The following is a 15,203-nucleotide window of genomic DNA, read 5'->3' as shown; positions in this document are numbered from 1 at the left end:
ATGCATACCTACATTCCTGGACACCCTCACCACCCAGCAATGATGATGCATGGAGGACCACCCCACCCTGGAATGCCAATGTCAGCATCTAGCCCCACAATGCTTAATACAGGAGACCCAGCAATGAGTGGACAAGTGATGGACATTCATGCTCAGTAGCTTAAGGGAATATGCATTGTCTGCAACGATGACAGACTTCAAATATTGTCTTTCTGCAGTGACTATGGAGTTCCATTCTTGGCATCTACTTTGGACCAAGGAACAATCCTATTCTTCCGAGGGACCCTGGAAAGCAGGAAACACTATGTGAAGTCAACTTCTGGGGACATGCTAAATAACGATCTAAGACATGAAGAGAACAAAGAGTGAAATATTGTAAAATGCTATTATACTGTTATCCATATTACGTTGTTTCTTATAGATTTTTTTAAAAAAATGTGAAATTTTTCCACACTATGTGTGTTGTTTCCATAGCTCTTCACTTCCTCCAGAAGCCTCCTTATGTTAAAAAGCCTTACAGTTATCCTGCAAATGACAGAAAGGGCTTATTTGCAGGATTTTTAGAGCATTAAAATAATTATGTCAGGCAGAAGAATCTTTCTTCTATCCTAGGATTTCAGCCATGCACACACACAGACACACACACTCTCTCTCTCTCTCTCTCTCTCTCTCTCTCTAGCCTGGGGCGTGAATTTGCATGTCTAATTCATTTACTCACCATATTTGAATTGGTCTGAACAGATGTAAATCGGGAAGGATGGGAAAAACTGCAGTCATCAACAATGATTAATCAGCTGTTGCAGGCAGTGTCTTAAGGAGACTGGTAGAAGGAAGCATGGAAACCAAAAGGCAGTGTATTTGAAGCCTAATTGTCACATCAGAGCATCATTGTCCCCATTCAGCAACACTTATACATCACTTCCTGTTTTACGCAGCTCAAAACATGAACTGAAGATTTATTTTTAATATGTTGACTTTATTTCTGGGCAAAGCATCAGTCGTGTGCATTTTTCCATAGTCCCATCATGGAGCGTTTATGTATACATTGTAAATAAATTTTGTGCAAAAAGGACTGGAAAAATGAACTGTATTATTGCAATTTTTTGTAAAAGTAGCAGTTTGGTATGAGTTGGCATGCATACAGATTTACTAAGTGGGATAAGCTAATTATACTTTTTGTTGTGGTTAAACAAATGCTTGTTGATAGCCTTTTTCTATCAAGAAACCAAGGAGCTAATTATTATTAATAATAATCAATGCACACTGAGTCTTAGAGTTTCTGATTGAAACAGTTTGGATTGTATAATAACTCAAAGCCCAGTTGTAGTAGTTTGAGTGCAGTAATGAAATCTGAATCTAAAATAAAAACAAATTATTTTTTGTCATGCTGACTCCACTGCTTGAAAAATTTGTTTGCTGCCCCCCAAATTTGTAGTGATTCTCCAGTAATATGTGAACCCAGCATCTGCAAGATTAAACTGTAAAAAGATTTACCTATAATTGCTATTTAAATACCAAAGTCTTAGTACCTTATTTAAAAGTAATGCTACACTCTATAAAGAAACTTTCTGAAAGCTTACACCACAGATTGTCAGAATAACGGTTGCCTATTAGCAAATTGAACATTCAAAAGCATTAACTGCAGAACATTTTAACTCTTTTCTCTCTCCCTGAATTACATCTCTAATACCTTATTTACATTACTTGAATCATTGACAATTAAACTTTCTTGAACTGAGTGTATTTAGAAAAAAAATTAAAACCTTGCCTGAGATAAGTGCATATTTGTAAGTAAATTAACTACTCAAACTAAGGATGATAGACTTTTAAAATCTAATGCTCATAAAGAAGTCTTGTGCTCTGATTGGCTGAAGACTGATCATTAACCAATTTTCCGTACAGCTGTACTTTCTGCACTGCAGCCAACTAGTTAAATAGTACAAAATAACATGTTTAGGCTGCAGTACCTTATAATTTTCTTTAAATAAAATCGCAGCTATAAAAAGTGTTTCCTAAGGGTAAGAAAAATACATAAATATTTTAATTAAGACAAATTCCTAAAAAACCTCTAGCTGTGATTGTTTGGTAAACAAAAGGTAGCATCTGAAGCAGGGCTGGCTAGAGCTCTGAAGTCTGCCATTCAAATAGATGTCACCCCATAAACCCGCCCTGAACAATTCTATTTTCCATTTGAAAAGAGGAACCAGTTGTTCGGTGGGTTTACTAGGTGATATTTGATTGACTGGCTTACCTGCTGGAGCAGTCCTGTCTCCTCTCACCTTTTTGTTTATTGGAGTGTGCTTCAGAAGTCTCCCTTCTAAATAAACCTCCCTTTTATGACATTAAAATAAGCCTTTAGCCATAAACCCCACCCCACCCCATCCCCTCTTTCCCCCGAGTAGAATTTTTAAAAACCCCAAATCTAGAAGGGAGAGCCGCGTTCAGTCTGCAAATAGTCCTCTGGATGGGAATAATTCCCTCTTGATAGGTGGTTACTAGCAGTTAATGGCCATTTGTTTACTTTTTCCATTAAATAATAAATGTGTTTTAAAACTACTACTAACCATCCATTTCTCCCCCACTGCTTACAGTGAGGTTCCAGCCTAAGACTCCATGGGGCTGATTTTCCACTTACTCCGGAAGGGTTTTACACTTGTGTAACTCCCTTGAGTTTATCCGAGCTGCCCGATCTACACCAGGGCCAAGGAGTGGAGAATCAGATCCACTGGATGAATAGTGTGCATGGGGATGCTTAAGAAGGGGGAGTTAGCTGGGGAGTATTAGGGCAGCGGAGAGTCAGGCTGGCTCCTGGAGCCTAGTGAATTAGGAAAATCAAATGGTGGGTATACCCCCCCCCCCATCCTCGGTTCTTTCTCCCCTCCCTAGATTTTTAAAGGGCCACTATACCGATGAGATTGCACATTTCTGATCCTGCCTTGTGAGTTTATAATAATGCCAGTTCTGAGCCAAAATGGGAATGCTCGGAGCGGGGTTTGCTGCTGCTTTTCTGCTCTCTTTTTTTAATGTTTCCTAAAAGACAAAAACAAACCGCCCTGCAGCAAACAAAGAGCACACGCGTTTGTGCCTTTCTTAGGGGTGGGGAGAAGACTCACAAAAGGCTTCTTCGTTAATATGACTGTTTTAGGGGGTGTGGAGGGGGGGGTTGGTATATTTCACATTAAAAACGCTCCTCTATCCCGAGACATTTAATCAGCTGTAATTATAACACATTCCAAATGAAGAATATGCTTGACAGTATTTTTTATTGTTATTGTTCATCGCACGATCTTAGGCGGCTTTGGGGGCACAGGAAAGAGAAGTAAACGGGTTACAAATAGGGAATTATCCCTCGTTTAGCATTAAAATTCATTTAGATAAAATTGCCACAAACATGTAAATGGGGAGATTAGTTCCCCCTCACGCCTTATTGCACTCTCTCAATGGCTCCGTTTTACACGTTGGGAATTCCGTCTTCGCAGGCTGCTTGCTGTTTCCTAGCTACCCCACATTCAAAGCAAAGGCTGCAAGAGAGAGAAGGGGGGCGGGTGAGAAGAGAAAAGGGGGGGGGAGTTTTGGCAACCAGTCTGCAATTCATCCTCCGCGATCCGCCCTAACAGAGGGGGAAACAAATATCTGGGGAGGCTTTATCCCCCTCCCAGCCCTGCGTGGACAGGCCAACGCTGTACTTTCCAGCAGGGAGGCAAGCTGGGTTGTGTTAAGTTTGGAAGCCCCAAGTGGTCGGGACCGGGTTTGTCGCTGTGTGAGTGTGGGTGCGCGCCTAGCCACACGCAGGGGGGGTGTGTGTGTGTGTTCCCCGTGTTCCCCGCACCTCGAGCGGGAGATTTGCCGCGATCCGGGGAACAGAAAGAGGGGGGCGGGCTGGTGTGTTCTTACAAACAAAACCACACAACTCTCCGGCCGGCGGAGTGAGAACAGCCCGGTGGTGTCCTCCTCCTCCTGCGCCCGCTCCGTCTCGGCAGAGCCCGAGGAGGAGGAATGGCAGCTTCGACTGCCATCTTTTGGGGGGTTGGGGAAATGACTCGGTTCCCCCGGCCCCTCCGCTTCTCCTGCCTCGAGAGACGGGCTCCCTGCTTCAACCGTGCATGGGGAAAGAATTAGCCATAAAATTAGTGACTCACAATTTCAAATGGGAACCGCTAAGCGGATTAGAGACGCGTGGAAGTGTAGGGAGGGTCTGAGACCCACTCCGGGGGATCCCCCGCTGCAACCAGGCAGGTTTTGTCTCCCTTTGCCGAGAAGGGGGGGACCCCCCCCAGCGCTTGTGTCAGGGTTGCGGGGGAGGGGCGGTCGCACCCCACTGCAGCGGATCCCCCGGAGCCAGAGCCCCCGGTGCCAGCCGGGCCCGCCTCTCTCCCCTCCTGGGCTCGCTCTGGGGCTCGGGGGGCGGTGTGCTGCGCCATTTGTTCCTTGCAAAGTGATTGCTGTGTATCGCCTTGGATCAGTGAGTTCAGCCTACCTGGAGGGGAGGGGGGTAGGAAATCCCGCCGGGGGGGGGGGGAGGGAGCCGCGGCCATGAACTCTAAGGCCATGTGCTTCATTTGACTTTTTTTTTTTTTTACCCCAAGCGGGGCCCCCGCGGCTTCAGTGAGCGGCGCTGTGATGCTCCGCGTGTGCAACCCCTGCCCCCCGCCCCTGCCCCCGCAGCACCGTCAGCCGCTCTCCCCTGAGCCGCGCCGCCCGTGCGTGGAAAGGGGGCGAGCCCAGGGAGTGCGGAGGAGTTTGCTGCTGGGGTTGTTCTCAGCGGGTCTGGGGGCGTGTGTGTGTGTGGGGGGGGGATCCTCCTCCTCCTCCGGTCGGGGCATGCCTGGCCCGGGGGGCGGGGGCGGCCTCTGGGCCCGATCCCGCCGCCCAAGGACTGGCCAGAGAGGTCCCGCTCTGGGCGCAGCGATCGCAGCGGGCCGCTGGCGGGCACCGTGTGCGGCGTCTCTTCCCCCTTCCTGCGCGTCCCAGGCCCCATCCCGACAGCCCCGTCCGCTGATAGCCCAGCACGGCTGGGGGGGGGGGGGGGGGAGATAACACAAATAGAGCCAGCTAGTGACAGGAGCCCAGGAGCAAAACTCTCCAGCCAGCTTCTGAGTTGAGGTCGGGGGGCTGGGCCTTCTGCATGGAGCGGTGCCTTTCACTGGGGCTTTATGTACCTAGGGACGCCCTGTCCGGATCATAACTATTTAAGGAGCAATACTTTGTGCTTGTGGAGAGGTATATTTGTGTAAACACGTGCAACCTTGTTGGCGAGCAAAGTAAAAAAAAAAAATTGGGGGGGGGGGAGTCCGGGCTTGGGGAGGGGGGTGAGAGGTGCAGATAAGATGCCAAAACGTATTTTGCAGGAGGGGATTGGGCCTTTTTCCTGTTGGCTCAGGAAGGACGCTTGGGGCTGAAATGAAATACATTAGATTATAGCTCTAGTCATGGGCGGGGTGCGTTGGTTTGCGAGGGAAACAGCAGAGGCGTAATAAGGTAGTTGGATCTCATTAAGTTGTGTCTCTCTCACACACACACACACACACACACACACACTTACCGCGCACTGACTTCGCTTGGCCCCTCGAGAAAAGTGAAAGCCCTGGAGGAAAAAAGACTTTACTTTTAAAGTCAGTCTAATATCGATCGCCGTCATCCCCCTCTCCCCCCACCTCCAACCCCGGCGGCAGACGCAGCCCTACCCTAACGGGGGACCGGGGGAAAGGATCCTCCTCGGATCTGATTCTCTGCGGGCCGTTGTACAGGGAACAGCGTGTGCCTAGAGCAGAGCAAATAAAGGCAGGGACAGCCAGCGAGGAGCGAAAAGCCTTTTATTTTTCATTGCAGTGGTGGGCCAAGTGATCCTTCCCGTCTGTCAAAAGGACGTTGGGATCCTTCAGGATGAAAGGGCGGGGGGGGGGGAAGAGAGCCATCTTCTTACCTTTTATCCTCTGTTTCCCGGAGTGTGGGCCGCCGCTTTGTGTGGGAAGGAAGCCCCTGCAAGGTGTGTGTGTGGCTGGAGCCCGTCCAGCGGAGCGAAACCCAGGGGGAGCCTTTTCAGTCACCCCTAGAAGCCCCCGAAGGGAGCTGAGCGGGGCGAGCTCCTGTTCCCACCGCCGCCGGTCCCATCCCAAGGCAAAGGGGCTCGCTGCTGACGTGCTTGGGGCAGCCGGCAGCCACGGGGACGCAGGGAAAAGAAGTGGCACGTTTAGGAGCCAGTGTCCGTGTTTTTATTCTTCACAATGCACCATCTTGCCTTTAAATCCGCCAGGGCTGGGCCATCTATCACAATATGTTCCATCTACCCGCTGCCTTCTTGAACTCGCCTGGAAAATTGCAGTGTATTTACCTGGCTCCATGACCTTGTTATGTTGCCTGAGAAAAATACCTATTTGCTTCCCTTTGGTTTGGGCTAGTTGGAGCCCTCATAGGGCCACGCTTATTGGGCTCATGAGAAAGCTCTGCTAGGGACACAAAACAAGCCAACAAAGTCCTTAGACTGAAGGCAAACGCCACTTAAAGCGAGGGAAGGTGGCAGAGTGAATATTAAACCTTGGGACAGGGAGACAGCATATTCCTGCTCATAAATGCGAGATCTGCTTTTGCGTGGCTCCCCGAGATACTTGCATGAAAGTAGTTCATAAACTCCGAGCAGCCAGCTTTCTGTTTTATGTAGCGGACAGAGAAAAATCTCCCTGGTCTTTACTGTGTGGAATAACTTAAATGTCTATGTGGCAGCTGCTTCTAAAGCCGAACCTAAACTCTTTGGAAGAAGGGGGGACGAGTGAAAGGCGAAAGAAAGACTTCTTTCCCCCCCCCCCTTTGGTGCCATTTTGGATGTCAGCTGTTTCCTTGGTGACTGTGTTCGGCCCCCAAAGCCCCTGGGCTCCTGGATTGTTAGAAGAAGAAGAAGAAAAGCCTGCTATTTCGGCACCGTCATTTATCACTGTCACCGCATAATGATTCCCCTTGCAGCTCCTTATTGATGTTTGTAATTGCATTATCTCATAAGGGGTGAGGGGTGATCAATGAAACCGAGCCATGCATTCTGGGGTCAGAGGCTGCCAAAGTACGGTTGGTCCCGTTTTAATGCAAGTACTCATTAGCTTTAGGGCTGCATGCAAATATTTCTCTATAATCTCTGAGCTGGTGCAGACCTTGTAGCCCAGCCCAGCGCTTGTCTAAAAGACCGCGGTTGGCGTAACCTTTTGCAGAAATGCTAGACCAGGTACCTGTCTCGCATCTCAACGAAATGAGCTGGAGCCACTGATTGGGGAGGGGTTTTTTCCCCCGCGGGGATCAGATGTCAATTCTGAGTAAGCATCGGGGAGTCTCCCCCCCCCCTCTTTCCCTTCAAAGTGGGACCCACCGCTCTCTCCACTCCATCGAAGGCATGGGAACGTATGGAGAACTCGCCCCAGAACATCTCGGTGTGCGCGTTTACCAGCGTCGCCACTTTAAACACCCAACGTTACCCCCCCTTGTGCTCTCCGGCACTCCGGTTTCATTAATAGGAGCTGCAAACTGGAGCGATCAGCATCATCGCCTTGTTGTTAGAGCGCTTCGGTTTAGGTAGGTGACGGGTGCAGGGGTTGGTAAGCGGAGGAATGCAAAACAAAACAAAATAAATAAGCCCACGCCAGCCAAAATAAAACAAATCGCCCCCTCCCTGAACCAATCAATGGCACGTTTTGCACTTGAAATAAGCCGGCAGCTCCGCCGACCCCAACTGAAGTTCATGTGTCGATTCAAGAGAGTATTTAGGTGGCGAAGAGAGATGGCACACTGACATTGTGGCGAGTTTGTGTAAGCTTAGGGAATTTAAGCCATCGTGTTGCAGAGACCTAAAGAAGTGGGGGAGATACAAAGAGGGAGGGAAAAGCTCCCAGCGTAATTTTAAACTAAATGCTTTATTGGACTGTGACAGGGATATCTCAACAGTGAAAACTTGATTTGTTTAGCCAGAGGCGGGGAAGGAGACAGATCCAACTTAGAGTGCCACGTTTAAGTAAGAGGTTGAGTTTCTAAATCCTATCCTAGCTTTTTATTTTAATTTGGGGGAAGTGGAGAATGTTAAGCGAACGCCGAGCGCATCCTACATAAGGAGAAAGAGTAAACGCTGTTACAGGTTTCAGAGGAGCAGCCCTGTTAGTCTGTATTCGCGAAAAGAAAAGGAGGACTTGTGGCATCTTAGAGAGCATAAGCTTGCATCGGATGAAGTGAGCTGTAGCTCAGGAAAGCTTATGCTCAAATAAATTGGTTCGTCTCTAAGGTGCCACAAGTCTTCCTTTTCTTTTTTACTATTACAAATACAATTTGACCTGAGAAGGGTCCCCTCCAACCCTTTTGGTATCACACTAGCCCAAAAAGATTACCAACGAAGTAAAGATTAACACACACCCCACCCCGCCCCGTAACACAAAATTAAGTCCATGTGTTGCACTCTAAAGTTAAAAGAATTATTTGTCGGCTACATTCTTGGAGACTAACCCTATCAATACTTAACCAAACCCATCTATGGAATACTGTATTAGAGTCCATATCAGTTCGGAAACAAAACAGAATTTTTCAAATAGCTGTTTCAATAAGATCACGCTACTATACGAAACCAGAAATATTCTATGCCGATAAGGACAGATAGTTTAACTGGATTTGCTATCCATTGACTTTTGTTCATTTGCTACCCCTTTGAATGAGCGTTGTTCCTTGATTTTGGAAATTACACAATCTTCTAATAAACGAGTCTGGAACTAATATATTGATTGTAGACGTCAAATCTCTGTTTTGTCCACTATATTTTTAATTCTTTTTGCAGCGGTGCTAGAATTATACATGTAAATAAAGGCCAGTTGTTTCCTTTCTCATAAACATTCACACGTTGTTTCACTCTTAAAGTAAAATAACCGCAACTGCTAAGTAGTAGGATTAATATACAACTTTCAAATCTCCATGTGAACTAATCAGACTTCGCTTTTTTCCCTTTTTCTTGCTTTGATTATAGTTTGCAACCTGAAGCTACATACTTGAAACAAAATAGTGCTTTAGACCACGGTTAAGATAGGGAAAAATTAGTCTCGTTTCAGAAATTATTTATTTGTAGAACGACTATGATTAAAACACACACACAAACCGCAGCTGCAAAAAAGGAGAGAGAAAAACAACAAACAACCCACCGTGATTTACGATTATTAAATCTTTGATTGCCATGTTAATGTTTCTTTTTCTACCTTTCATTTGCATTTTAATCTATCGACTCTTTACTATTTTGCTGCTTCCTAGTCGAGTGATTGATTACAGATCTTCAAGAAAAAAAAAACCCACCAAGCTTTGCGGGCGACCTTATATCTCTGCCCCCCCCCCCCTTTGCTGGTTAGATTTCTGAACCTTCCTCAGCAATGGTAATGCAAGCAGGGCAAATTAATTGTGCTCTTTTAAATGTCAAAGGTATAAATAAAAACGTGTTTTGCCCCCCCCTCCCGGGTCCCAAATGTGAGTACTTTCCCACCCCGCTTGTTTTAAAAGCGAGAAGGAATCATCCCGGTAAAATACAATTAAAAAAACCAAACCAAACCAAAACACAACCAGGCGCAGACAGGACCCTGACTGTAAATACGTATCAGTGCAGATGGACTGTTCTTGTTTGGTAAAAAAAATCAAATCAAATCAAATAGGCAGCGGGAGGCAGCCCCAGGTTTCCCTGGCAGGGTTTTGGTGTTGAGCCTGGGATCTGGAGCCTGGCTGGAATGGTTATTAGGACAATTTGTTGACAGGCCAGCAGTAAAGACAAAAGGAAGAGAAGCAGCCTCTCGCCTGTTTATTTTCTTTCCTGGTCTAACCTGTCTGCTGCCCCTTGGGCTGTCCCCCCTCGGAGTAGGGCGGCGTCCTCTGGGCAGGACCCTTTTGTTGCTGTTGTGTGGGTGGTAGGTGGTGGGTTTGCTGGGACTAGCTGCGGGCGGGTGGGGTAGGATGCACTGGGCTGCCCAGCTGTCCCTGGGCTGGATGGGTGCGGACTGGAACAACAATTCCCCAACCCTGGGAGGCTGGGACCTGGCAATCCAACCCTTAAGGGTCCCGCAGCAAAGAGGGGCTGTCGGGGAGGGGCGAGCCCACACATAAGTGCTGACTGGGGTGGGGGGGAGATGAGCCTCAGGAGGAGAGGAGGTAACCTGGACAGACTTTGGGAAGCCCCCCAGCCCTACCCCAGAAAGGGAGAGGCTGGCAGCCGGGTGGCATGCCAAAGCGATCTCAGCAGAGACTCGCAGCGCCGGCGCTGGGCTGCTTCCCCAGGGACTAATCCGGCGTAGGGACAGGCGCTTGCTCCTGCTCACTCATATCATGACCACCACCCCCCCCCCCCCCAGGGATCCTGACCCGGCGCCTGGCGGTGCAAGAGGGAGGCTCCCTCGCAGGCTGGAGACCTTTGCGGCTGTTAGGAAACCTCTCACAGCACAATCAGGGACTCACTGCCGGGATTTGATTGCCCAGGCTTCTTCCTTCCACTAAATGGAGCTGGTCTCATACAGTACGCGCAGGGTGGCTGGAGATCGGTATGTGTCTGACACCGGCACGTACGCGATTTATCACTCAGAGCCACGGTGGCCCTGGGACAAGGGTTTCCAGCCAGTGCGGCTTGTCACCTGGAGGTGAAACGACTCGGATCCGAAATCCCCTTTTCTCCTGTCTACACGCGCAGCCCGCGACTGGCTCACGTGGGATGCCGACCCAGCTGGGGTTGAGAGGCAGATCCGGGCAGCGAGGGGAGAACGAAGAGGGCAAACGGGAAAAGTCTAAACGGGAAAACTCATTGCGGTAGAAACGATCAGAGCGGTCTGTACCTCCAGGGGTGAAGACAGATCCTTGCGGACAAGTGGGAAGACAGGGCTGGAATGATTTAAAGGCGAAGGGATGGCAGATTATTAAGAAAGTAATAGCAAGGTGTCCCCTGCACTACAGTTTTATTGTGGGGTAGTAACTACCGGATTTATTTATTGCCGGGGCTCTACAATAAAGATAATGACCACAACCTCAAGATAAATGCTTACGCCCGGAGCTGGTCAATTGTTTTTTATTTAGGAGTGTGATCCTGAAAGGTGGAAGTCAGCTTCTCCCCGCCGCAAAGATCCGTCTTGGTTTCCCATCCCATTAGAAACACGACATGCAAATAAATAGGTAGTTTCGGGTTTGGGACGGCGGGATTTATTTCAGGCAAAGGAAGAGGTCGCGGGGGGACCCCCAGAGACTGAATTTCTGTCGGTGCGCTGTACCCCCACCTTCGCTCTCACGCATCCGCAGCTGAAAGCATGAAGGTGTCATGTCTGAACTCCTTGTTTCCTGATCGATAAGGGCGAGGGAAACAATGTGAAAACCGCCCCCCCACCCCCGGCCCAGGAGGCTGCTGGCTGGAGACTGGAGACTTCCTGTTGGAAAGGGTGAAAGTGCCCTGGGGGGCGGGGGGGGGGGCTTTTCCTTGCTGCCTCCCACGCCGAGGCGGACAATAGGGAGGTTTAATGTAGTTTTGACCTATTAAAAGCACTTGCAGGAGTCCCCCCCTCGCCCCCCACCGCCACATACCCTCAGCACCTGGCTTGGTTAGGAAGGAGGCTGCACCTCAGTGGAAGTGCTTGGTGCCTTTTCTCCCTTTTCTCCCCCCCAAGAAGTCCCCTAACCAGACGGAGGAATTGAGGCTGACCTTGACAGTTGCTTGCCAAGGTCAGAGCAGAGTAGGCTGCCTCAGGTGTCAGCATAGGCTCAGGCCCTCTCCCCCTGATGTGATCTGATCCAATAATAGTCACTGTGTTAGCCTCTAATGAGGCACCCGGTGAGAGCTGATCGGCCCCCACCTGCTCTTTGCGGTGATACCAACAGACCCTGAGATGCCAAAATGCAGTCAGCATCCTCTGCTCATTTCTCTCTCAGGTTCAAAGAGGTAGGATTTCAGCCTCACAATAACCACTTATATTCCGGGCTTCCTTTGATCCATGCATGTCCAGGAAAAGCACCTGACAGTGAACTGTGATGGGGGAAAAAAGGACAGAGGGGGAGAGAATAGACTCCCACAATTTGGTGGCTTGTGTGAGGGATGAGATGATGAGGTTGAAAAGTGAGAACAATCCTCTTCAATCTTTTACAATATCAGTGTCATTCAACGCTACTTTGCATTTAACCAGAATATCCCTTTCCGTGATTTCCATAAGCATATACGTTATAATTTTCACATCCTTCAATATTAATCATTCTACTCCGCATTACGTGTCTATCTGAAAGTCTGACCTTACTAGTGAAGCACATTAACTTTACATTGTTGCCCACAATAAAGTAGGAGGCACTACATTCCCTTTCCAACCTCATCTGAAATGACACACACACAATATACCGTTGCCCACTGCATAAAAAGAAAACAATGACATGCATTCTGCTCCCAGCATGACAAGTTGTCTGTCTCACTTCAAAGGACTATAACCTAATTGTTTCCAGAGTTTAAAAAGTAATTAAGCTATATTAGAGAAATTTAAATAAAAACAGTTTTCTTCACACTGGGTCACTCATCTTTTTATTCACAAAATGAGCACCCCATCCTTTTAAAAATAGAGATATTTGTTTTAAAAAAACCTGAAGTTTACATGAAAAATGTGAACAGATTTAGTTTTTAAAAGGGTTTGGGCAAAGTGGAGGTAATTATGTATAATTAATGCTGAAGGGAAAATGAACACATAATAGGTTCCAAAGATTAAACCATCTGTAACTACCAAGAGAACTTTAAAAGTTTTTTTAAAAAACTAAATCTCATTAATCTAGCAAAGGATTTTTAAAGGGAACTAGTAGCATATATGTTATTGTTTAATACATTTCTTTATTCTGATTTTTTTAGCTTCATTCCCTAGAATGTTTAAAAATTTTAAACCTACAGGTTTGAAGGTCGTCCACCCTGAAAGAATTGATTAGGAACCTCAACCACTATATTAATGTTTGTAACACTTTGTTTTAGTGCTAGCTTTCCATTTTTGATGACAGTATAACAAAGTTATGTTACTAAGAAGTTCTAACGTGAAGTGTAGAGCATTTCCCCCACCTTTATGCTTTTCTTGATGCACATGTTTTGCAACCTATAATATATTTCAAATTCCAGTGACTAAACCTTTGGGCCAAATTTTGTTCAGAATTACTCACATGGCAGAGAATAGTCCTTTAAATTCAACTCATTCTCAGCCACATTTAGAACATTTAACAAAGAGGGAATATGGTTTTAGATATACAGGTTCCTTATTGAATCTATCACAAAAGTAAAAACAATGCTTTTATATTTTAGTAATCATTTTAAGATAGACATTTATCGGTAATTTTATAGTTCAGGAAAACTGCTTGGAAGCATGACATTTATTTCGAATTAGTCATAATGTCTATGAGTTGCTATACTTTGTACATAGTTAGGGTCTTATTTTATAAATCCTTACTAATGAAAATAGTTTAATTAAAGTTGATGGGACAGCTCATGTGATGATGAACTCGTCAGACATGAACGGCGTTTGCAGGATCAGGCCCTGGGTAAAATACACACTTTATTATGGAGGTAATGACCTAATCAGGATTCGACCCTTAAACTACTGCATTCTTCCATCCACCTGTTAGATTAAAATACATTTGCTTATCTCAATCATAGCTTATTTATGGTTCTAAAGGAGATCTTGGATGATGGACAAAGTTTCTTAGATCAATCTATGGAATGTTGCTTACTTCTCCAGTGAGGAATATATCTTGTATGAAGAACACTTAATCTGGTAATCCAAGGAGAGGTTTCTTTCTTCCTTCAGGCAAAATCTTATATAATTTTGTATTTATCGCCAAGGCAACTCTTTGAACTGATTTTTATTTTGATGCACATTGTACTCAGAGAGTGAAATTGCACAATGCAGTAGAGGGCCTATGTACCCCTTTAACCTCCCAAATTCATACCCACATCCTTCCTTATACAGAGGCCAAACAGCTGAGCTGTGAGCTGGAAATTTCTCCAGGGCCAGGGGAGGGAGAAGGATTTGTCCCACACCCCAGGTAACAGAGCAGCAGTGGATCTGCTCTGCAATTGCTAGACAAATTTTAGTCCTGGAAGAACTTCCCTGCTTGCTCCCCTGACTACATGGAGGAGGACCAGTTGATGAATACGCACAGTAGCAATCCTGGGACTTCACTCATGAGCCTTCCCAGACCTGTGCACACATCCCTGCTATTCAGAAATCAAGAGTGAGTTTGTGGGTATACCTCTGGGGGAGGACTCTAATCTTACCTCCTTGGGTTAAAGTGATTGTAAAGCCCAGTGTAGGTCTTGGGGGAATTTTACTCATATAAAATCTATGTTTTCTAATATTACAAACAAGTGTTCTAAAATCTGCAAACAGTGATTAGGTAATTAGGGCAAATCTCTCCCTAACATCCTACTACTATGCCCAACTTTAGAACTGGCTTTAATACATGTAAACTGGTTGGCTTCTCCCGTGCTTTGAACAGCATCTACACACACTGTATTTAGTCCAAACTTACCTCCTTCCTCTGGTTTGACTTTTTGGTGACTCAAATGACAACAAAAACAGAAACCCCAGCCTAGAATTCCTTCCCAAATTTAACTAGTCCTTAGTTTTCCTTGTAGGGACTTTTGTCCTAAATCTCAGTTCCTCTGCCCAACCCCCGCCCCCACCTCTCTTGTATCCTGAATGGAGCCACAATATCTCTCTGAGTAACAGCCGTGTTAGTCTGTATTCGCAAAAAGAAAAGGAGTACTTGTGGCACCTTAGAGACTAACCAATTTATTTGAGCATGAGCTTTCGTGAGCTACAGCTCACTTCATCGGATGCATACCGTGGAAACTGCAGAAGACATTATATACACACAGAGATCATGAAACACTTTAGATACGCTATTACCAGCAGGACAGTGGGGTGGGAGGAGGTATTGTTTCATGATCTCTGTGTGTATATAATATCTGCTGCAGTTTCCACGGTATGCATCCGATGAAGTGAGCTGTAGCTCACGAAAGCTCATGCTCAAATAAATTGGTTAGTCTCTAAGGTGCCACAAGTACTCCTTTTCTTTTTGCGAATATCTCTCTGGTGGTTTTAATACCTGCCAACAAGGTAGCTGAAAAGAAGAACCCTGCCATCTTCTTACACATGTCCCCTCTCACTGCCTTGGGATGTGCGCATTGTCATCTAGCCCTCTGTAACCAGCTGAGG

At 46.5% G+C, this 15,203-nt stretch overlaps 1 protein-coding gene and 1 long non-coding RNA gene across 4 annotated transcripts in view; one reads left to right on the top strand and one right to left on the bottom strand.

Annotated features, from left to right (window-relative positions):
• The window catches only part of MEIS1 (Meis homeobox 1), a 125,257-nt gene extending 123,872 nt beyond the window's left edge, over positions 1-1,385 (top strand). For 2 of the 3 annotated variants that reach the window (XM_084623384.1, XM_084623386.1), the window contains one exon: positions 1-1,385. This exon is cut by the window's left edge and continues 125 nt beyond it. In XM_084623384.1, the coding sequence (XP_084479510.1) occupies positions 1-159 (159 nt within the window). In that variant the 3' untranslated portion in view covers positions 160-1,385. The other variant, XM_084623387.1, reaches the window with a different exon arrangement.
• Positions 1,386-1,902: 517 nt separating this feature from the next.
• On the bottom strand, positions 1,903-6,268 carry LOC311518002. The gene is made up of 3 exons (XR_014710852.1): positions 5,924-6,268; positions 5,543-5,584; positions 1,903-3,521 (listed from the first exon to the last, which is right to left on the bottom strand). It is a non-coding gene; the product is annotated as an uncharacterized lncRNA (long non-coding RNA).
• Between the last annotated feature and the right edge of the window lie 8,935 nt (positions 6,269-15,203).

This window comes from Lepidochelys olivacea, assembly GCF_965140295.1.
Source record: "Lepidochelys olivacea isolate rLepOli2 genome assembly, chromosome: 3".
Lineage (NCBI taxonomy): Eukaryota > Metazoa > Chordata > Testudines > Cheloniidae > Lepidochelys > Lepidochelys olivacea.
This window is presented reverse-complemented; position numbering and strand designations above follow the sequence as displayed.